The sequence below is a fragment of the Rhea americana genome, unplaced genomic scaffold (genome assembly GCF_003343005.1).
Source record: "Rhea americana isolate MKP2758 unplaced genomic scaffold, rheAme1 scaffold_12, whole genome shotgun sequence".
NCBI classification, from domain to species: Eukaryota; Metazoa; Chordata; class Aves; order Rheiformes; family Rheidae; genus Rhea; species Rhea americana.
The window spans coordinates 6,683,317-6,707,474 of record NW_028185261.1 but is presented as its reverse complement, the minus strand read 5'-3'; the positions used below and the strand labels follow the sequence as shown (position 1 = coordinate 6,707,474).

The 24,158-nt window shown below is 35.6% G+C and overlaps 1 protein-coding gene across 1 annotated transcript in view; it reads right to left on the bottom strand.

Annotated features, from left to right (window-relative positions):
• Positions 1-24,158, bottom strand: part of OLA1 (Obg like ATPase 1) — a 104,553-nt gene that overhangs the window by 48,340 nt on the left and 32,055 nt on the right. The window contains exon 3 of the mRNA XM_085322806.1: positions 5,553-5,728. Within this exon, the coding sequence (XP_085178932.1) occupies positions 5,553-5,728 (176 nt within the window). The remainder of the gene's footprint in view (positions 1-5,552; positions 5,729-24,158) is intronic.

The following is a 24,158-nucleotide window of genomic DNA, read 5'->3' as shown; positions in this document are numbered from 1 at the left end:
TTCATACTCTGTGACTRCAGTCATCATATCAATTACTAGTTCATCACCCATGGCATAACAAAACAAAGCTTGGTGCACTTTTTTCCAAGTAAAATGTGCATTACATAGTTCTGCTGCCATTAAATTAAAACAAGGTCTTCATCTGTTTTCTTCACRATTCCAATTATTTTTGCTCTAAAAACTATGTTTAATTTCAAAAACTAAATCTTACTTTAAACTTGACAGACTTTTACAATGGAATTCAGCTATCTCATAGGACTTGTAAAGAACAAAAAATTCCAGCTGAAAGCTGGAAGTTCAAATACAGTGGACATTGACCAATTGTAAAATCACCCTTTCAGTGGAAAATTGGAAAATCAAACACACACTGTGGACACAAATACTGGCCTAAAGATCTTTTATTCCTACCCTCAAAGTCAATAATCTGTACGAACTCTGTAAATAGTATTCTTGTGGTCGGTTATATAAAACATGATACCACTACGACTAAGAATTGGTCTGTGCTGGAGTTTAAGACTTGGTGCAGTAACAAAGGCATGAATAGCTATTAGAGAGAGTCAGTCCCTACAGACTAGAGCCACACAGGAAAAGTAATGAAAGAAAATTCAGCAATAACGTTCACTTAACTGTCTTACACTGTCTCAACCTGCAGACTTCCTTTAAGTCTCAGAAATAAAAAAATGTATTTTAAAAACAAGTTTTGAAATTGAAGATCCATAAATGTATACATGRTACTTTAATTTTAATTTGAAGTCTCCTGCTACAGGAAGATTACAGATGAATAAGCTAATAAYAAAGTTTAATTCAACTTCATTCTCATGTGTCTCTGTAGAAACCAACACAGACAGACTTAAAATACCACACCAGAATTAATCTCATTGCTTTCTGAAATGATACTTGCACTGTTTTATTACACGCAAATAAAAGAGGAATTTTTGTTCTGTAACATCTCTTTAGAAGGTTAGAGGCAAAACAACTTTTAAAAGTATACTGAATCTGAAAGAGTAGTAATCCTTGGTAAAAGCAGAGTCACTTGCATGAAGAACATACAAAATTATATATGTAAAAGAAGCTATTCCAAGCCTATGTCAACACAACGTGTTGCTGATCTTGGACCATATTGTGCCATCGATTTTTAAGGAGAACTTGAAAATAATTTCATTGATGGCTCCCTAAGAGCAGTTGGCTATTTTATTTCTGCTGACGGGATTGAGAAATCAATTCTCAGAGACAGCATGAACAGTTAACATGGTATTCAACTGCAAAGCCAGGTCACTGCACAAAGGTGAACACGCTAACTATATGCAATTTAGTCTTAAAGGAAGAAAAATGATAATTAAGAAGTTAGAAGATAGCTGCAAGAAGGTAGGCAATCAAATATGCCTCTAGATCTCGGATTTTAAAATGCTGACTGATAGTGATGACTTTTTTTTTTTTTTCTTTTTCAAACCTCTTGGAGATTTCAGACTATCAAGTTTCAGTTGTGGAGGCAGCTTACTGATAAAGARGATCTTCTAAAGCAGACAATTCATATTTATGAAGTAAGGAGAAGGACTTCAACTTTCAATTAGGGTCCATGAGCCACCCCATGAAATCCCCTTTGATGCCAACAAGAAATTTACACAGACCACCCCGAGATTACAGGCTATTTAAAAATCAGTAACTTTTTCTTAGCTTTAATATTAAACTTACCATTATATTCGGCAATCAGTCAATGGAAAAAACATGCTTTACTAAGATCAATACTATTTTTCTTTTCTTTTCTTTCCTTACCTCCTCCTCCTCCTCCTTTCCCTAACATTACATAGTGTTTTTCCTCAATAGATCTCAAAGTGCTTTTTTTAAAAAAAWTGAAAGAAATGAAAAATGCAATTCAAATACTAGATGTTTTTGTTCAGGGTAAAGAAAGAAAGTAAATGGTTAGAAAGCAATACGGGTAAAAAAGATTTCAATATTTTGATTTGAATGAACCACAGAACTTACAAACCTCTCAGCTTATTAAAATTCCTGGGAAATTGTATTTACCTTAAATTAACCTCCCCCCTCCCAAGAAAAAAAAAATAAAACAATTTTAAAAAGGGGGGGGGGGGGGGAGAGAGAGACTAGAATTTTAACACCATGGCATTTTTGTTTGGCTTGGTTTTGAAGAAATGGCTACAAATACCAAATTATTTCCTTGTAAACACACAGTGCTCCTGAAAGGGAAAATAGCTGTGAGCACTCAGAAAAAAGACAGGCCAGAGCTGCTTATTGCCACCTCTGTTACAGAAAGAACGCATCACTAGCAACAGCAAATAATTTAACAAAGGCAAATCCAGAGAAGATTTCCCCTCCTTGCCTTACCTTATTGTGAGAACCTGACTGAAAAAGAATCCTTAACAATATTTAAGCCTATACTACCATCTTTTACRCCTTTTCTGCACTGGAAAGAGGAAGCTTTTGAATGGAGGCCTCTGGGAGAGGCTAAGAAACACATGGGAACAACACTACAAATAGTGATATACAGGGAACTCTTCATGCCTAAAGTTCATCACAAGCATAATTCATGAAAGGAATAGCTAACTCCAATGTGAAACAAATCAGGAAAGTGCAACCCCCTCTCTCCACCCTCGCCCCAACAAAAAAACAATCAAATAAAGAACCAAAACACTCTTAATATTTGGCTACCAAGATCAGGGAGGGTCAATCTTTAACTATTTTTCACACCCATCTTTTACAGTTTCTCCCCTTAAGCTGTTTACAGCACATTTCTTTGTATACCAARTAAATACAATCACAGGCTTCCTTCTCTGAAATATAAGCAAAACCTTAAAAAAAAAAGTCTCCCCCATCCTGCAAAAAAGTATAGTAGCTCCTCACAACTCAATGACCGAACATCTAAACAAACTCAACCAGTGGCTGCAAAAGCCAGAGAACTGCTGCTCTGAGCTTAGGAGTGCACAAGTCTATTTACAGAACCTGTGCATGCCTGAGAACTGAGTCATTAGGAAAATAAAAGTATCCAGAGCTTTCCAGACCTTTACCATCAAAGCARAGGTCCACCTTACTGTTTACCTCACGACTCAAGCGTACAAGTCAAAGGAAGACAAGCAAGCAGGTCCAGGATCAGTAGGACTCAAAGATCGGATTCCCTGTGCAGATTCTTTAGTGGCTGTAGAGAGTTGAGTCCCTATTTGCAGCCTTTGTCTCAATGGGGGCATTAAACGTGTGTCTCTCCTGCTCAGGCACCCAATGTCACGGAAGAAAAGAAGTTAATACCTTTGAAACCTCTATGGTCTTTGACAAACTCAGCTGAAACTGGTCAAGAGTAACAGATGTTACCAGTAATGGAACTGCCAGAGCAACATGACTTCAAGAACCTTGCATTTTCTGTGCAAGGATGGGCTAAAAAACCCCAAGGAATGACTGGAGATATGAATTACAAACATAAGATGGCAAACTTACTTTGACAGCTTAACTATAGTGTAACTAATAGGAGATTGAAAGAAGTGGCAAAGGAAAGCATAAGAAACTAAGCTGGAGAAAGATTAATAATGGAGATTTCAAAGTTTTATTTAATTCATTGAAATTGCATTTCTAGATTTGAGATTTTAATTTACTGTCCTCCTTGATTCTAGAATAATCTGTCTTGTTTTATCATTCAAACACATACCAACTCCTATTGTTATGAGCAGGAGTAACTCTGTTGTACAACAGCAACAGTAGCTACCCATTAAAGTTACTTGAGGGCCAATAATAATTCTATTCAAAAAAACACGCTTTGGTTATGCCTCCTTGCAATCCCAGAAAAGGGTTGACTTCTCCTTAGCAGAAGAGGAATGCAGATCACAATATGGAACCCTCACAGTGTTCAGACAAGTGCCCTCAAATCCTGGTTAACGCCATCTCCACCAAGAGCCACAAAGCTGTTTCCACAGACATAAGACATAAGAAAGTAAAAAGCAGCAGCTCCAGGCTGGACCAGAACAGCATCACAACATTCCTGAGTTTTGTGATCTTGAACCAGAAGTAAAATTTGGGCTTAGGCTGAGAGGTTGCAGGCTGAACTCTGAAACTGGTAACTATGGACAGGATTACCTGTTTTTCTTCAAAAAGAATTAAAAGCTGAAAGACTACGCGGATGCTCTTTGAAACTGTAGGCATAAGCTGCACTGTTCCTCTAGTAGGTACAACCTTTTGTAAAAGACAAAAAGACCCATATGTACTCAAAGCTAGGTTGACAGGTGTCAGACCAGACCTTAAAGGAAGCATACCTACGTGTCTCTGTGCTTATGTGAAAGCCTTCATCATAAAGTTGCCTTTTTTTTTTTTCCTGGCTTGAATCAATTAGAGAATAAAATACTTTTAAAGCCAGATGAAGGCTAGTTCTTCTCCAATAGAAGTTACCAAGGAAATGCTCTTAAACATTGCGTCACAAAGATGAACATCTTCAAGAGAGATGTTCAGTTCCACTTCTTATTCTTCAAACATCAGCTAGGGACAGCAAATTTGTTTTTGTATTTCAATACTAATAAAWAGAAAACACCAGTACTGATATTGTAATGTTTTTCTTATCACTTGTTATCTAAAATGCCAGGTGGGAAAACAATAGTTTTTACATCTTAATTGCAAAGCACAGATAGTCTCTTTCCAAATGGGCATGCTGTTGTAACAGTTAAATATGCTTTGTATACCACCAGAAGTATCAGCAGAATATTAATGAAGACTAGTGGCAAAGCATAGTAGACTCAAGAGTCAAGTGATAGTTGAACAACCGTTTGTGTGTGTGTGTGTATATATATACACTATGTGTGTATATATACTATGTGTATAATATATATTATGCGTGTATAAGCTGTCAAAGTAAGTTTGCCATCTTATGTTTGTAATTCATATCTCCAGTCATTCCTTGGGGTTTTTTTAGCCCATCCTTGTATACATATATATATATATATACACACACACACAAAAAAAAGCATACATATATATGTATGTGTCAATAACTATTACATATTTCTACTCCACAAAAAGACATTACTACTACCCAGTCATAACTAAGCTCATACAAACAGCTCTTTCCAACAACATTCAAAATTAATTTTAACTAGCAGCCTCTCTTTAACATGCACTGAAAGCCATGAAGTACACCCACAGCAGGTTATCCAGAAAAAAAGTATTTACTTGGTGGCTACTAGGAACCAAATTATCAACATCAGATTAAAGCTTAGCAACAGGAATAATTCAGAAGCAACTACTGAACTTTGAAATCAAGCTAAACCTTCGAAGCAAGTTTGATGAAGCATAGGTGAATCTCATATGAACAGTGTGTCAGCATGAAACTAAGGAGTTRAACAAAAGAAAATTAGCCTTATCAGTGTAATCTTATGCTGTCAGCAAAGCAAATAGCCTATTGTAATAATTTTACAACTCAGYATAACACTTAGTTTAAAATATAGATAAAAATTGGAGTCGTCTTTTGCATTATGCACGCAGGAGATCACAAATGAAACAATACCAAAAAAAAAATCAACGCAACGCAGTATGCTTAATGGCCTACTGCTTTTTTTACTTACATATTCGGGTTTTAATTTCTTGTCTCCTCCTCTCACAGCTACTTTTTCTAGCTTCTCTATACCCTGCAAGATCAGTTCCTCATCTTTAAGTCTAAGTTCTTCATGTATTATTTCAATGTCACGAACAGGATCTACACTTCCTTCAACATGAGTGATATCATCATCTTCAAACGCTCCTAAAACAGAAGAACACTTGAATTACATATTAAGCCAAAAAAAGACAGAAAATATATATATATATATTTACAAACTATTAAGTGTCACAGTCACTTGAGACGAAAAAGTCAGTAAGTCTGTCCTACTGCCAGTACACAAGTGTTACCTGAAGCATTTTATACCACACAATTTTAATATGTTAATTTATGTATTAACTCTCAAACCCAAAGTTCTATACAGGTACCTACAAATCATAATACTTTGCCATTTCAGGAAAGCATTCAACAAGTTTAGCACTTTTAAAAAGTTTCTTTTTTTTTTTCTTTTTCTAAGTAGGAACAGACTAGAGCACCTTCCTGAAAACTATTACCTATCCTCCTAGCAGTAGCAAACATGGCAAAACAAATCAAAATTGTAACTGTTAAGTATTTTAATACATAGAGTAATGACTAAAAGACTCATGGAAAGAAAAACCTTACAAGTCATACTTGTAACCCTCACTGGCTCACCAATTTCACACATTAAGAAAAAAAAAATAAAACAAGAAGTAGACAAAGAATTTGAAGTTCTGAATGACTCTTAGTGTTTCCAAGGGAAACAGGGTTTGGGAAAAAAAAAAAAAAAAAAAAAAAAAAAGGCCTGAAATCATCTGGCAGACCTCTTCCCTGTTTCAATCTACTTTATCACTGTGGTTCTGACGGTGATTAGATAATGAACCACTCAGACACACAATTTACACAGCAGCTAATTTCATCGGCCTGATTTGAGGGTATGGTTTTTAGGGGGCCATCAAAGAAGCAGATGAAGGTGCATTTGTCATATATGAGTGACAACCATTCACACTATCTGAACAAAATGGTGCTGGCCCTTATTAGAAACACATGCTATTATCACATATTTAAAGTGCAGTTGAAGCCATAATTTCAAATTGCCAACTGGAAACATAAGGGTAAAACAACCAGATATTACTGAAGCATGTGTGCTGACTTCATGCCCTTCTGAAGACAATCTGGCAACATAAATCGACTAGGATTTAAATAATCACATAAGCAGCATCACCAAAAAAGTTTTTAAATCAATAGATATTTTAAAAATATTTATTAACAATTTAGATTACTATTTATTCCTAGATCAATTTTCAGAATATTTGCACACCTTATAAATCCTGTAACATGAGACATGCATGAGAAACAGACTATGAGAAGAATCTTATTTTAATATTAACAAAGTTGATTTTACAGTGAGTAAAAACAATGCATTTCTTGTACTAAATGTAACACAGAAAAGGGCTAAATACAAGCAATTCCTTAATTCTACTGACAAATCAGAAGTCAGTATTCTTCTGTCATGCATATCTTAAATACAGTCCTTCCTCTTAACTTACTGAAAACAGTGGTTTTAGAAAAGATATTTTACATCAAAACACTTGGCACATAGGTTAAAAACATTGTTCAAATGCAATCAGATGTCAAAATCATTTTCACATAAAATTATGAAAAGTCTGAAAACATGACTACACAAAGTTTCCTCTCCTCCTGCCAGCTCRCTCACTCTGAAGACCATCCAAGAGCTCTCCTGGAATGAAGAAAAGCACCCTGGCGACAGATGCAATCCTGAATTGCAATTCTGGAAGTGAAGGGAGAACTGGCTGCTCTCTGGTAAATGGAAACCCACCACACCAATCCATATTGACACAAGGCAAGTAAAGCAGAGACAGTACCCTTTGCCTTCCTCACCTCCACACCAGCATGCCAAACCCAGCAATGGGACATAGGCTCCTGGATGAACTAAGAGAAGGAGACAGTACACTACAAATCTGTTCTAATTTACAAGGGAAGTACTGAACAGAAACAAGAAGTAGGAAGATGTTAGGGTACAGACACAGGAGAACTCCCCTCCACCTGCCCAGCCTTCTTGACAGATGAGTAGCACTGATGCAGCTAAAGTGGTGCAAAGTTGGTGCACCTATCTTTCCTCCTTGTATTAAGAAAAAAAAAAAAAAGTGTTACCAGTCAGTATGTAGATAATACATTCGGGAGTTGTCTACATCATCTTTTTGCATCAAGGGCAGAAAATAAGAGTTGCTTRTTTATCCAAAAACGATTACTTCAATGTTATTCCATCCCTCTAAAAATAAAACAGTATGTTTCACCTTTGTTCTCTTCTCAGCCTTTTAACCCATGGATATTTGAAGTATTCTATTAAAGTTTTTCTTCAAATCTTCTCCACCTGTCAGTCTTCCTCATGACTACATCAGCAGCTACGCTGCAGTTGGTTTTGGCAGCACTGGTGATGAGACCACCGTCTCTGGCACCAGGCATTTGCTTCGTCAAGTAAGGAGAAGTCTCTCCAAGAAGCTGATGATCTCCCATTTCTATGTAACAATTCAGCTTTGCCTCCTCATCACCYGTTTCTTGACTCTTCTCATGGAAGAAATGGAGACCAGTTGCATGTTGCATTAAAATAGTGGATTTCAAGCTTAAATTTTCAATGCTACATTTAGAGGAAAAGCACATTTTCTTTACTTGGAAAGAACACAACCTATCCTCATAGAATTGCCTTCTAAATAAATAGGAAATCAATTAAACTAATCATGGCAAGATTTAGAACAGGAACATCAGGAATATTTAGTGGAAATAAACGTAAATCTCTTCCTATTGAGACAATCACAATCTGTAAGAAAATGTGCAGGTATAAGATTTTTCACACAAAAGCCCTCAAACTGGACTAAATGTTCAGGTTTAGGCACAAATTGAGAGAGAGTTCTTGATAAGCAACAGGCATTAAGCTTTACTTGTGAATCTCTTGTTCAGGGTTTTGCAATATTGATTTCAGTTATCAACTTAAAACAGAGAAGCCTCTGACCGGTGATTCAAAGACATCCCAAAGCAAGACAAAGGGGTATCCAAGGAGCAAGAAAGAGTGAGCGGGCAGGAGAGGAAGAAAGAAAGCAGGAGAGCAAACAGAGAGCGAAATAGCGAGAAAGCAAAAGCGGGAGTGCACACGAGGATACACATGTGAGAAGACAGACTACAACGACTGGAGAACCTTAGCTGTAACTTCATCTCAGTACCTATGCAGGCTCCCACGTGGCTGTTATGCCAGCCTCAAGCCCAGTCTGTAATGACAGACTGCCACAAATCACCTTTAATACTGCAAAGAATTCCATTGTGGCCTGCAGACCTGAATGAATGTCGGCTCATCCAAGGATCTCAGAAAGAGGAATTGGTGGTAACCTTAAGAATTAGGCTCTGTGTGAGAAAAGAAATCTCCTGGAAAAGGGAAAAGCCAACTTCGGAGAAATTAACAAAGTTAGATAATTAAAATAATGTTTTACCCAGTCCCTGGTTATAAAGCATAGTCCATGTAAAAAAAAATAATATTTTTAAAAAAAGCAGTTGTAAAACTGATTCAAGAAATCAGACATATCAGAAGGTGAGTGTGTAYTATTTGCAATTTATATTCTGTGAAGATGAAAAGAACTATAACAACATTAATCTCTAAATATTACTTTATAGAGTTTGTTAACAGTATATTCCTATTTATTAATATGCCTCTTTGCCTGTGCTATATTAGTGACTAAAATTCGTCAGTCAAGATCTTTAACTCCCCTCTGTTAGGGAACATGGTATGATTTCCTTAGCATAAAGAGCAACAAAACATAAAGCTCAAAGGCTCTATTTTAAAATACAATGACTGGAGKACAGAGAATGGCATCACTGTCCAGTTAAAGATAGGTGGCAACATTTGCACGATAAACAAGGAGATAGGCAAGGTGGAAACAAGCCTTGAACTTTGAGTGAAGATAAATAGCTGGTATCTAGCATCATGTTGAAAAGAATCTTGTTGAAAATAAGAACCACCCACTAAAGTATGTTGAATGGGAAGGAGAGGAGAGGATGGGAGGATGTAACAATAAACTGAGATGCAATGACAGCCAAACAGATGAGAATTTCAGTTTTCTGGAGCAACACATAAGACTACTTTAGGTGTCATGCCAAAATATCAGACACAGTTTATAGAATGYAGCTCTATGAAAAGAGAAAATGAAAGATAAACATCAACAAAGAAATGCTGACACTAACCTCAGTGATTACAAAAGGATCAGCAAGTAAAAACAACAGTAAGAGGGAGGAAAGTAAACCCAATAGTTTAATTTTGACAGCAGGCTGACCACTAGATGGACAGAGCTTCACAGAAACATGAGAGGGGGAAGTTTTCCTTAAATCATACTAAAGGAGCATTTAGAAGAGATGAAAATAACTAGTATGAGATAGTCATGAAAAAAAATAGAGCAAACACATACAGTCACTTATCAAAGGTAAAATTCATTCCAATTATGGGCTATATTTAAATATGATGAATCTCAAATACAGATGTGTATCATCTTACAGACAAGAGGTTTCAACTTCCTTGTATTTGGTACATACAAGGGATCTTTCTGAGGTCTGAAGCAAGTCTATGCAACCCTTCTGCAGCATACCTGCACCCGTCAGGTTAGCCAACTGCCGAGCGCTGTGGTCTAGCTCCCAAAGCAGAAACAAGCAGCAAGTAACATAAATCTGGTTTCACTGGCTTTATGCCATCTTGGAACTCCCAATACTTCTGCCAGTAACCCTTCTAGAAAATACTATCTTCTCAGAAGACAGATAGTTCAAACTAATTCTCTTTTAAGTAATACTCCTTAATACCTCCCAGGAGAGGAAGTTTCCATGAAAAACTCAGTTTTTCAAACTTTCTTTCTAAAAAAAAATTTACAACAAAGATGCTGTGATATTCTGGAATTTCAGCAAAAAATAATCTAACAATAGCATTTTATTTTATTTACTTATGATTTCCAGAAAAAAATGCTAATAAAAAAGATGTTTAGTATTTTTTCCCCAAACTAGTTATATCACTGCATCCTCCAGAGACTATGGATAACCACCTTCTCGAATTCCATGAAAATCTACTTTTCTTTCCTTGTCTTTGTCAACTGCATTTGCTTTTGCATGTTCTCTTAGAAGAGAATGATTCAAGATATCTCAAATGTTATCCAAGCTACATCACCTCACTTTCATCCACTTCCTACAGCTAAACTATGTCTATGCTCCTAGACTGCCATCTTTCTTCTGTAGAAGACTACAGAATTCTATTGTAAGAGAAAAAAGGAAACAGTTTAACACATGGAGAAAAAAAACATACATTACACAGACATCATATTAATATATATATCAAATACACATCAACTCAAGGACCTTCCCAAAGCAGCATCTCCTTGTCAACAAAGAAGAGATCTAACTGAAAACACACAGCAGGGCAGAGGGGGAGAAATCAAGTGATGCCCCTGTTCTCCAAGGCATTTATCAGAAAATGGGATGTGGAGGATACAATTTTGGAAAATCTGATTTATGCAAGTAAGAACAGTGGATGAATTAACAGTGGATGAATTAAGTGTACAGCGATACAGAAAGGTCATCTGGGAAGCTAAAATCAGTAATTGGTATTTATGGAACTGATTATGGTTCTTCTTGTATCCAGCGTCCCCCATGAGAATTATAGTAGTCATCCTTTCAAAAGGAAGTTAGAATGGAATCCACCTCTTTTCTTCCACATTTTAAATATCTTAGCTATGAGTTTTTTAAAAATAATCCCTATGAAAATGCTGATGGATCTGCATTTGAAGTAGGAAGAGATACTCCTCATACTTCCTTTGGCGCAAAAATACAGAGACTACAGAATCGAGCTTGTCTTAAGTATATAGATCTACCGAGGAAAAGCCCACGTTTTAGTGGCATGCAGATATTGTTGTTAAAACAAGCGAAATATTTCAGATAGGAAAGGAGTAAACCATAATACATCACGAGCATTCATTTTGCAACTCTAACAGCACCGAAGCTAGTTACCTAACCTGAAGTTACTAGAAAGGAGGAGGCTGGAAATTATGGCTGCCGTGTCCAGTTCACTCTTTTCTTGCTGTGGGCCCGAGTCTAAAGGATTCCTTGATTTCAGATAAGGATTTACCTTTGGCTGTGCACATTATTTGGGCTTTTGGGGCCAGTGTGATGAAGCAGTCTGGATCTTTTATCCACAGCCAGAAAAAGTGTAGAAAAGACTGCATGGGGTGCTGCTCTTTGTTACTGCAGTCAGTGCGCCTGCAGATCTCTAAGGTGAATCCACCTAGCAATGATACTTATTTAAAGAAGTTCAAATACAATAACAGGAGGGAAAAAAAATCTTTTAAAAGATGCACTAAAGAAGTAATGCAGTAATAGCTGGCTCTGTCACTTCACTTTCAAGTTATACTGGATAACAAAGATCAGGAAAACAGCATGACCAGCTGGAGAAGATATGAAACTGGACTCATGGATATTTCCTCTGAGGAAGAGCAGAACTGCCTATTTGTCAAGTCCTGATGGCAACCAGGCCACACACTACGTTTTCCTTTCTTCACATGCACAAGTAACAACAGATAAATATGTATACAGCACGCAGTAACAAATGTCACCTTTTAAAAAGTATCATCTAATGGCATGCACATTTCTTTCCATTTCTTTCAAGAATCAGCTTCAAAATTCTTTGACAAAATTCACCTCTCAGCCTCCAGAGATTTTTGCATTGCTTATGTTATACCTGTCAAGATCTGATGACTGTATGTTATGTATTCATCCGAACAGAACCACTACACTTAGTTACAGGCTATCATCAACCAATTCATTCTCTTGCTAAAATCAAGTCATCCAATTACTCCTTGACTAATCAAGGCTGTTTTGGCTTTTTCTTTTTTCAAAAGGTACTCAACAGCATAAACAGTTCACTTACAAGAAATGGAAAGGGGCTAATCAGCAGAATTATTGTTTTGCTGCCACAATTTGCAGTATTTAAATGTAGTTGCTGATTGGACTGAAAGTTTTATGATATAGCATATAAAACTAGTTTGACACAAAAACGAAACTGCCTATAGCCTAAACTTTATTGTTTTTTCTGCTCCAAGCTGCCATCGAGATGTTAAAAACCAAATCAAAATAACACTACTCACCTTGTTCTGGGCCTAATTGCAATTATGGAAATTAATACATATCTTCAAGATTAATTTATATTTGGTATATGAGTTGCTTCATTTCTCTAATTACCCTTATCCTTAAAGCAAAATTGAACAAAATATTTGGCTAACACTAAGCACCCCACATCAGCATTTTGGTACTATATTCATTTATAAAAGGTAAGCAACTGTGCTATGTGTTACGCAGTAAGTAATTAAAAGGGATATTTACAATTTGATCAGAATCTGAACTGCATCACAAGCTGCAATTCCCATTGGCATTTACTGAACTGACCAATTCTTTTTTGTGAACAAGCAGTAAGACAACATTTAATAACAGAACAAAAACACAGACCTAGAAAAGAATAATAAGGATACTTGTACTTCCTCTCTGGTAGACCTTCAGCAGCTATTACCAAAAAGAGCTGCTAGTTACAGACCAATTCAGTATCTCACAATACGAATATATACCATCAGCCGCACTGAAACAAATGCCTCTGGGCAGGAAGGGCAGGAGGGGACAAAAAGAAACAGAACAGGGTACCTTGGCTCGTGGGGGGAAGGAAGGCCAATAGAAGCATGATATTCCTTTAAGCTATGAAAAGAAACAAGGCCAAGTAATGTAATATATGTGTGTATATATATACATTTATATATATAGATATAAAATCTATATTTAGACTGGCATGATGTGCTATCACCAGCATTACGAAGACTTACAAGGAAAAAGATACAATCATTTGTGACTCAGGTATGCATAATGTTATAAAATGTATTAAACTTTGACAATTGCMTATTTTACTATGCATAATCAGGATTAGAAGAGCAAAGAGAATATTGTCAGAGTCAACATGTTAYACAGTTTCTTAAATGTGGCATGTGTTAACAAAGAATCAATAAATCAAGCAGGTTTAGTATGTTTTCCCTTGCTAGCTAATTTCAAGCAAAATTAATCACCTATAACACAAACCAAATATTCCTTAAACAGAATATTTTTCAGCTTAAGAAAGTGTACCTGCCTATATCTTCAACATAAGCAAAATCAAGTACAAAACACATTAAATAAAATGCTATAGTAAATCTTGACTTCTAAAGAAAGATTTTTTTCAGACGTCTTTTGTGGCTTTGTTTTGTGCCACAGCCCTTTAAGTTTTGTCTTCATAAAGCCCTAACTAGTTGTAATCATTTGCAGTCTAATTGTGGACATTTATCTGCTTTTCTTATGCATAGAACATAGCTATTAAAGCTGAATGGTGATGGTGTGAAGTATAGGTTAAATTGGGTGAAATTAAAGCAAATTACTCTGGGATGTGGAACTCTGAAAATAGAAACCGCCAATGATTTGCAACCCTCTTGATGATCAGCTTCACAGAACCCTAAATGACAAGAAAACTTACATATTTTAAAGTTAACTAGTTTTTTTTAAATAATATGTATAAATTTATTTAAAATGCAAGCAGTCACTGTGACAATAATTATTTTATTTTTCTTGCACTGTACTAGTGTACGAAAAGGCTTTAATTCCCATTAAAATACTTGTTTTTATTCTTAAGTTTAAATGATTTTCAGTAACAGAAAAACAGCTCAGAACACAAGTTGTAGCACTAATTACTTTGAACACAGCGTTATATCTTATGCATGCCATATGGCTGCACACTCACAGGACAGCAAAAGTTGCTTTGGGCTCTCTTGACTTGTGCTATATTATGACTCAAATTCAATACTTACCCATATAAAAAGATAAGCAGCTACATTTACCCTGCTGAGCACAAATATTGCACTAGTCAAGAGAGTGCAAATCAAGCACCTTTCCCCAAAGTCTAAAACAGCAGTTGAACAGAAACCCACTCAAATCTATCAGGATTATTTGACAAAAAAAAAAAAAAAAAAAAAAAAAAAAAAAAAAAAAAAAAAAAAAAAAAAAAAAAAAAAAAAAAAAAAAAAGCCTATTTTTGCACCAGCACATGCTGAATAAGAGTGTGTAGCAGCAATACAGGATTATAAGGTGACTGCAGTTTCAAATTCTTGAGCATACAAAGAATTTATATTTGCATAAAAGTACTTGTCGAACAAGTACTTCACAAGGTCAATACTAGGTATGAGAAGTATAACCTTCATTGAAAAACTAAGACAAAGTAATTCACTTAAGAACATATAAGTTAGCAGAAGAAACCACAATTCTCATCTTAGTAGAAGCAGTTTTAATCGAAAAAAAGTATGTTACCAAGAAAATAGTTCCAGTGATTTTATCTATAAAATCCTGTTCCAGAGTCCTTACACTTGAATCTGTATGACAAATATTAGTGATTTATTTCTAATGCAGAATGTGTTTACCTGCCATTGCTCTTTCATCCTAGCACCACTGGGATGTAGTCAACACTCCACAGGCAAAACCTTCTACCTGCTGAGATTTGCTATCAAGTTGGTCACACTGGGTAAAGAACATTATTTGAAATCCAAAAGAATAAATCTTAGAGCCCTTCATGCCTCCATTTGCAGAGGGGCTCACTCTGACTGCCTTTGATTGTATATTTGAAATACTATCACTGCACTGCCCACCATACAGTGTTTGGGAAAGATTCTTTGGTTACTCTTCACYGGGATATTCATACAAACTTGTAACACACTTTGTCCAGGGTTGCATCATGCAGTAATTCGCATGGATTCACTATCACAAGACAGTGCAAAACTTGAGATGGCTGGCATACCACGAACTGTTTAAAAGAACTCGCCTCTTTGTTCCGATTTTTCCAAAACACAATTGTGTCAATTGGAACAACACGGGAGTTTGGAACCCAGCCTAGCCCRGATCATTGCAAAGTTTCCAAAAATCCAAAGAGACTGAAGAATGTTAACATTTGTTTCAGAGACAAGCACTCTAGTCCACCTGAGCTCAGCAGTATTTTGCTTTATTTTATTTGCCCTTCTAATGACTGAAAACCCTTCCTTTTCTGCATAGAAGTCATGAAAGAGAACTAACTGTAACAAGGGAGCATCTCCACCTGCCCTCGCGTGCGCTTGCTGGCAGCATCACTTACATAAAGCACAGTACTCTCAGGAACATCTGGCCACAACAGTTACTATGCAACTTTTACCCAGCCGCCCTGCACCACAGATCCAGGCTGCTCAGAGCAGGCAGTGCTTCTACTTGAAAGCAGAACAGAACTCACATACTTGCAATCTGGTCATGTCTACACTGTACAAAAAAAGAGTTTGTAACCAGAATTATTTTGCAAAGCAATTAGAGAAGAATGAAAATTAAGGCATTGCCTTTTACCATCATTCCAGAAACAAACAACTCAGAGGAAATCCTTCCTAAAATTAACCCCACCAGGTGTCTTCCRGCACCCTGGCAAACCCAACCCTTTCAAGTAATCTCTAGGGAAGAGAGACACAAAATATGCCATCTTTATTCAAGACAACGATGTCGAAGACAACTGCCAAAGATTTCAGATTCAGCAGCAACCAACACAAGAATTCCATGCATTATCGATTTGCARCATATGCCCAAAGTCACCAAAGGCAAACATTTACAACATTCACATATAGTGACAACTAAATTCAAATTCACTATTGGCTTTCAGTGATTGTTATTATTGAAGAAATGAAGTTATGAATTACACTCCGATATACATACATATATATATATATATATATATATATATACATACATATATATATATATATATATATACACACACACACACACACATACCCGATGGTACATTCACATTACTTGCACCATCATCATCATTTGCAGCTATGTGCTGTATTTTACTCCCCTTTTTTTGACTGGAGTTCTTTCTGGGCAGAGTCTTTTACTTCATGACTACATACTGCCATGCTCTATCTTGTCACTCTTAACTGGAAGCCTTGAGAGTCAGCATAAGAAAAGTAATGGCTAACAATAACTGCCTTTTTAAGAAAATATAATTACACAGGTCATGAACAGCAACTCTTAGCCAACAGCAGAAACCCATGGAGCAATTTTATCTGGCCTCAAATGACCAGATAAACTGCCCATTAACAATTAAAATATTTACTACATATCTGGGTCACAGATTGACTATGTCAAAGATGCAGAGATATCAAAAAACACTTAAACCCTGAAGCTTTCATTGATTTTGATATAGCACTGCATAACGGTTACCATGCCTGTACTTCTACTGAACGGCTTCAAATCCTTAATGCTGCAACAAAGTCTATCCTGGCTGCTGCGTAAAGCCAGCTCAACTCACTCTGTTGCGCATTCTTCAACAAGAAAGGTTATTAGTCTTCACAAAATAATGAACAGAGTCAACAGTTCAGCATAGAACATAAAATAACAGTGAATGGTATAAACGAATGAAGGGTATAAAAAGAAGAAAAACAACAGGCATCTTCTCTTCAAAAGTATTTAAAGTAGTATCTTAAGCTATAGAAATACCTAGACAAAACTCAGTAAAGTTTTCAGCTACAACAGGTTACCTAACTGTTCCTAAATATTCTGAAACTTAAAATTATAGTTATAATTATGTCAAAACAACGAGTCATACAAAACTGTCAGATTTTTCCTTGCAATGCTTTACACAAATGGGATCAAATATGGATTGTGCAATTTAAAATATATATATTTTTTAAACCGATTTAATGATTTATTCATCATTGTTTATAAAAAGTATAGCTGAGCTCTTAGAAAAAGAATGATATTTAGAAGGTGTTTAAATTCAGTTCCTCACATGTTATAAGAACTATATTCTATATATCTGAATGCTTTTCTTTTGAGGAGCTATTACATTGCACTATGAAGCTGAGGTAGAGTAAAYGTAACATCAGGAAGAACCATAATATAATGTAAATGACCATTAATGAAGACTTGAACAACCATTTGATCAGTGCCCCTGCATAAATATATGGCTTAAATACACCAGTGAGGAAGTGCTAGATTGCTAAGTGAATAAAGTATCTTTAAAAACAAAAGCAAAAGCCATCTCAGTAAATTTACCTTATAAAAATACTTGTCAMTTCATACAACCTTCCTTCTGGATATTTTGGTCCACATTCATAATGTAATACATAAACTTAAGAGAAAAAATAGTAGTGACAGTTCATCTGGATGGCACCACTGAAAATCAATTCAATTTTTTAAAAAAAGTTCTACCTAACCTCTATTAATAGAAGTCCCATAGACAATAACAAAAAAAAAAAAAAAAAAAAAAAAAAACACTCCACACTTTAGGTGATGGAGAGGCAGCTTGTTCTTCACACATTTTGTACATGCAGTAATCACGTTTCAACAGCTTTACGGTGATGTGTCAGTTCTGAGAGCCTCCCATAACAGAGCAGCCTGGGAACCACAAGAAATTAAGTGATCTTTCTCAAAAAGCACCTGAAATACTTAAAATAAATCGTAATATACAATTGGCATCTTATTTGACTTGAGTCTGCAGTGCTTCCTGTTCAATGCTCAAATCCGGATGTAAAAAGTAACAGACAAAACTCAATAATTACATATTACTTGAGATGTTAGCCCCTTCCTCTTAAAAAGGAAAAAAAAAAACAAACCACCACTCTCCCAACAGAAAACTGAGCATTTTACTTGCTAAAGGCTGGCTGACTAGTTATTCCACAAGAAGCACAGAACTCCTCCTTCTGTACATTATTTCACTGAAGTAGTCCCTAACTCCCYTGCTTTTCTTTCTAATAACATTTTGCTTCAGTGACAATTAGCCCCCGGAATTTCAGTCGTGTTCTGTAACTATCTGGCACCACCTAGTAGCCACCAATCTCTTCTTTACTAAATCCCATTAACAGAAACTATGACAAGAGACACTACTCAACAAACACTCAAGAAATAATAATACAAACTACTTTATCTGAATCTAATATCAAACATCAGTTTTATGTTGAATTAGGTACTGACAGCTGTGGTCACTAACTTACTGTACAGTGAACAAATGCCTTCTGCCTTCCTTGGAAAGGCACATTAGATGTGTGTAATTTTCGGGGTTAGTTAAGAATCTGCTGGCAAATTTTAATAACAGTTGATAAAACGCATTGCTCTATACATGCATGCGAACAGTTTAAGTTTATTCCTTTTCACTGTCCCGGAAACATTTAAGTAAGTTAGGAACTATGAAAGGAAGCGTATGCTTTTGTTAACTTCGATCTTGGACATACAAGGTTGATTTTTTCCCATAACTGAGCACAGGGCCTGGTGGGCCCCAAAACTTCTTTGGGGGGAGGGAGGGGGTGTCAAAACAAACATAGGCTACCTAATCATGTTCCTGAGCTGTGACGCAGTAGAAATCTTCCATTTCCAACATTACTACTACTTTAAATAAACATGAACACGCAGCCTCACCATTCTGCTCCTTGCAAAATAAATATATAAATGTGATACTTTTGCAACATCTAACCACAGCTCTTCAAGCTGAAAAGATTCTTCTCCTTTTACTTTAGATGTCAAATCCATCACAGAAAAAAAAATTGTTTTTTTAAAAGACTTCCTCAATGAAGCAGTTCATTTCTCTGCCATTTAGCTCACTGTATTTTTTACAAGCACCAGACTGAGCAAACTATGATTGAGAGAAGCCATCTTATGCACATTGCTGTTGTCCCACATCATTCAGAACAAACCTTTTTAGATCGTTAACTACCACAGGAGTGCTGATTACACAGGCACCAGCAATTTCCTAACCAATGACCACCTGAACAATGATGTGTTCAGCTTCTCAGACCCTGAAGCCTTTCAAAGGTGAATCATTTCACAGTTTGGAACTAGATCTCCATAGCAACTTCCCTTTGAGGGTTTTAGAATCACCATCCAGTAATTCTATGATCATCAAGCTCAACCATTCCCAATGGTTCTTTTCACAGCAGATGGAAAAGGAAGCCTTGAAATTTTACAGTCTATTTCAAGCAATTCATCTGGCAGCCTATTAGAATTCAAAATATTTCGACCTTCAATCACAAAGCATGTTATCTGAAGCTGTGGTGATCTCAAGTCAAGACAAGCAGACGTTTTAGTCTAATCATCCATGATGAGAAGAGACTGACAAAAACTCTTAATTCAACCACCATCAAAATGCTTATTTTAACTGCATGAAAGTCTTTCAACAGGCAATGAAAACACACCATGTACCATTTTATCACAACCTTCCATTCACGGGAAATACGAATTCTGAATATTGGCATGGATCTTTGCACTCCTCGACTGCTTTTGAACAAATATCTGCCTCCTAAAAGTCAGTATAAAACCAATTTTACTACATTATTTTCAACATCTGTCAAGAAAAAAACGATGGAATCAAACTCCAATTAAACTTCTCATAACTGAGTTTAATAATGCCACCAGTAAGTTACTTATTAATGGATCCAGCTTGTTGTAGGCATCTTCTAATAAATTCAAAACAGTTAAATCTGAGAAAATAAATACCAACTACATTATGAAAGCATAGCACTGGTTAAAATCTTGAAGCAAAGCTCGGTTTCATGATAATCATAATCAGAGGGAGTTTAAAGGGTTTTTTTTTCCTTCTGTTCCCAATTCTCAACCTGATTCCCTCTGTTTAGAGTTAAATAAACATTTTTCCTTCCCTTAAATGTCTCAAACAACCACCAAAATAACCACAAGTACAGTCACAGACACAAGAGCTTTACATTTGAAAATCTTTTCACTTAAAAGACTTAAATTCATTCATATTCTTATCATCCTTAAATACAAGTTAAATTAAAATGTTTTAAAATCTCAGTTATTCACTGCCTGCTATTTTAATAGCAGTATTTTTTTAAACTTCCTTTCCCCCTGTAAAGATTCTCTTTCCCACTCCCTACATAAATAGCTCTGTAAAGTTTGTCTGTGTAACTTTAGAAATACTTTATTCTTGTTGCTATATTTTCAAAGTATACGCAAAGCATTAAAATGCAGTTCTGAAAAATCGCTAACTATACAAAAACACAAGTTGATGACTGAAAAGTTCAGAAGACTTGCAACTTTACACATAAAAATGCCACCAAGAGTATTTAACTGAACTTACTGTTGATCCTGTTAGTAACAGAAAAAGGTAATTGCCATCTAGYGACTTGTGAGTGAGGCTTTGATACTTAAAACAGTAGCCACTACGGTAAAATGCAGTCAACTTAAAAGAAACAACAGAAGGTCCTACCCATACTAAAGCCCCAATGTCCAGCACAAATTGTAAAATAAGGGACATGTTACATCTTACAAAAAGAAAGTTCTTGTGTCTACAAATGTTATTTTCTTTGAATAAACAAAATTGTCTTCAGTGTTCCTAAGCACTCAGTTAACTGCAGCAGCAGCCACAATTGAGCCGCTCTCTACAGCACTTAAAATGCCACATTTTATTAGGCCACTGGGGAGGGGGGAGGAGGGGGCCCTAAGCTGAACTTATCTTCCCAGGCACCCACGTTGTTGAGCCCTACCGCCACTCCACCTCAGAAGAAAAACTCTTTTAAAGAGAAACTCACAAAGACCTTAAATACATGATTCATTGGCTGCTAGTTTACTCAAGAGTTAATATTTGGGGGGAAGTCGTTTTGAAAACATTGCTGTAAAAGAGATAACAATCAAAACTGGGGGGCGGGGGGAGTGCAGCACAATACAGGATCTGTCTCCATTTATTTTCCACCATTTTCAGAGTTTATGATCAGAACTACATAGCTTCTTATACTGAACTTCCTGAAGATCTGAGGAGAAGAACTATGTGAACATAACCACAAAATTTAATAGGGATGAAGCTAGAATTTAAGATCTAGAAAAGCAAATGGAAAAGTCATGCATCAACTAAAAATGTAAACTGTTTATTTCTATCTACAAGTGATTGAAATAAATACTGATTTTATTCTAGCAATCTGAGAAAGAAACACCATGGAAAAAAAAAATGAGGTATTTAAAGCACCCTCTCCTGCAAAGCCCAGAGATGAAGACAATTACAYAAGAACAATATTAAAATTCTTAGTGGTTTCCAGCATTAGATCAGTTACGTCAATGACTAATACAAAAATTACTTTAAATATCTAAGGACGACAAAGAAATTAYAGGATACATTTTACAATACTAAAAAATTCTGCTCAGAAAATAAATTATGTCAACTTTTTCATTGGTGTAAGCTACTCATATCTGTCTTATCAGAAGTTTTATCTCATCTATAAACACAGCTTACTTTTTTTAAACTTATGTTTTCTCAACAGTCATTAATATAAACATTAAGTACAACCTTTTATTTAACACTCTTTTAGTAGAAGTTTAATATTGAACTGTCCATGAACACCAAGTTATTTACACATTTTTCCAATTAAAGAGTGCCATAACTACCACAGTGCTTAATTATATGCACAGACAGAATTACATATACATAATTTATCTATTAGTAATGCAGCTATTACTAGATTAATCTGAACAGGAGTTTTAAAAAAAATCTTAAGAGGTAGCAAGTAATAAGCAAGGATTTTGCACTGTACAATGTAGAATTAGACTGACAGCAAAGGATGCCTATTAGTAACATAAACACAAGTCATCTAAGAGTTAGATCTCTAAAATATATTCAATGATTATGCATAGATATGATTGAAAGTACTTCCATGGTATTTTACCAGATATTTCTTGCAAATAGTAATTTTAAAATCTAGGTGGCAATTTTTAAAATAGTCCTCATATACTAAGAACGAGATCGCATTATTAGCTATTCTTCTTCCCAATGTCCCCAGCATCATACCTGCAAAATCTGATCTTAAATAGAGTAGTCATATATATTAGCTCACTGTTTAACAATCTAGAATAACCTTAAGTTTATTTCATAACATATAATCAAGCAACATATGGTAATTAAAGCATACTGAAAACAGCAGTTACTAGCTAATTAACATTACAGAAACACTTTTCTTAATTATAGAAAAAGACAAAGATGTTATAAAGTACAGTAGTATTGGGAACATTTTTTCTTTTTAAATAAACCTGGTTGTTTAAGGCATTACAAACTTCAGCTTAGGAATTTGAAATTACTGTAATTTATGAATAAAAAAAAAAGCTACATACCATTTGGTAAGTGATCTACATAGGGTAGGTATCCTCACTCAGATGGTTGCACCCTTTTGTACAACTCAGCATTCACAAGCATACTCAACCTCTGTATCACCCTTGTTTATGTAAAGTAAATATTAATAAGTAGTTTCACTATTTTTAGGTAGTACGATATATTCTGTTATCATCAAAGCAGTTGACTTCCAGCTGGGATAGAAAGCTGAGGACAACTCTAGCAGCAACTATGGTATTCTGCACCTCAAGAGACAACGCAAGATATCCAGTACATTCTTCTAAATGCACTGGCTTAMAACATGCTTCCTTTATTCTTTATAATATTTATAATATTTCTTTATAATCATTTTAGGTTTTTCAATTAAATTACTGTTTAAGAACAGTGGCAATATTTTACCTCTACATGCTATTTTTAAAGCCACCTTTTTATTTCTTGCACCATATTCTATAGTTCACATTTGTCTCTATTGTAGTAGCACCTAAAAATGCTTGCTAGGTGCAACTGTGTGTACACACAGCCCTAGCAAGTACTCTGATTGGAGATAACACTTTCACATAAAAGCACCTTCTGTTCCTCCCCAYAACAGTATGTATCCTATCATTACTTATGTAGTTTCCATACATCCTTACCTTTTCTCAAGATCTCAAAAAAAAAAAAAAAAAAAAAAAAAAAAGAGTTGGCCAACATCATGCATTTTTTGCAACATGTACTCCCATTCACTGCTAAGCTTCCAAAATGCAAGTGCATATAAAAGCATATTAACTTTGACCATAGTTTCATGATCACTAGATAGGCATAAACAAGTATCCCAYCTGCAAATTAGTTGAAAATTAGTAATAGACAGGATCAGGTCTCCCATAAAGTTCACCACACAACCACAGGTATTTTCATGCTTGCACACAGACACAGGACAATACAGAAGCAAACACTGTGGCCACCACCTAATGGATGGCAGACTGCCTGTCTCAGCAGTACTGTTTTAGTTTCCTGATCATACATCTTKGGCAGCATTTAATTTCAAAAACACCAAAAATGCCTACGTAAAGGTACACTCAAATTCTTAAGTTGAATGTCCACYGTTCTATGCCTGTGAATGTCAATACTAATGTTCGTTCATAATGAAATGCTCCCCAAAACAGGTAAGTAGGCAGCCAGGTTGTCTTTCTTGCATGATGAAATATACATCTTAAAACATCCCCTCTCTGATAACAAAATTGTATGTGAAATATAAGCATTTCAGAATGAGATATAATCAATACTGACATGTTCTCATCCTTCACCTGACTACTGCCTTTTTTAAACATCAGTTCTACAACYTTTTTAATGGGTTTTGATACAAACTCTTCAACCCAAGTTAGTCATAAAGGATTCYGAGAAACAGTATCTTAATTG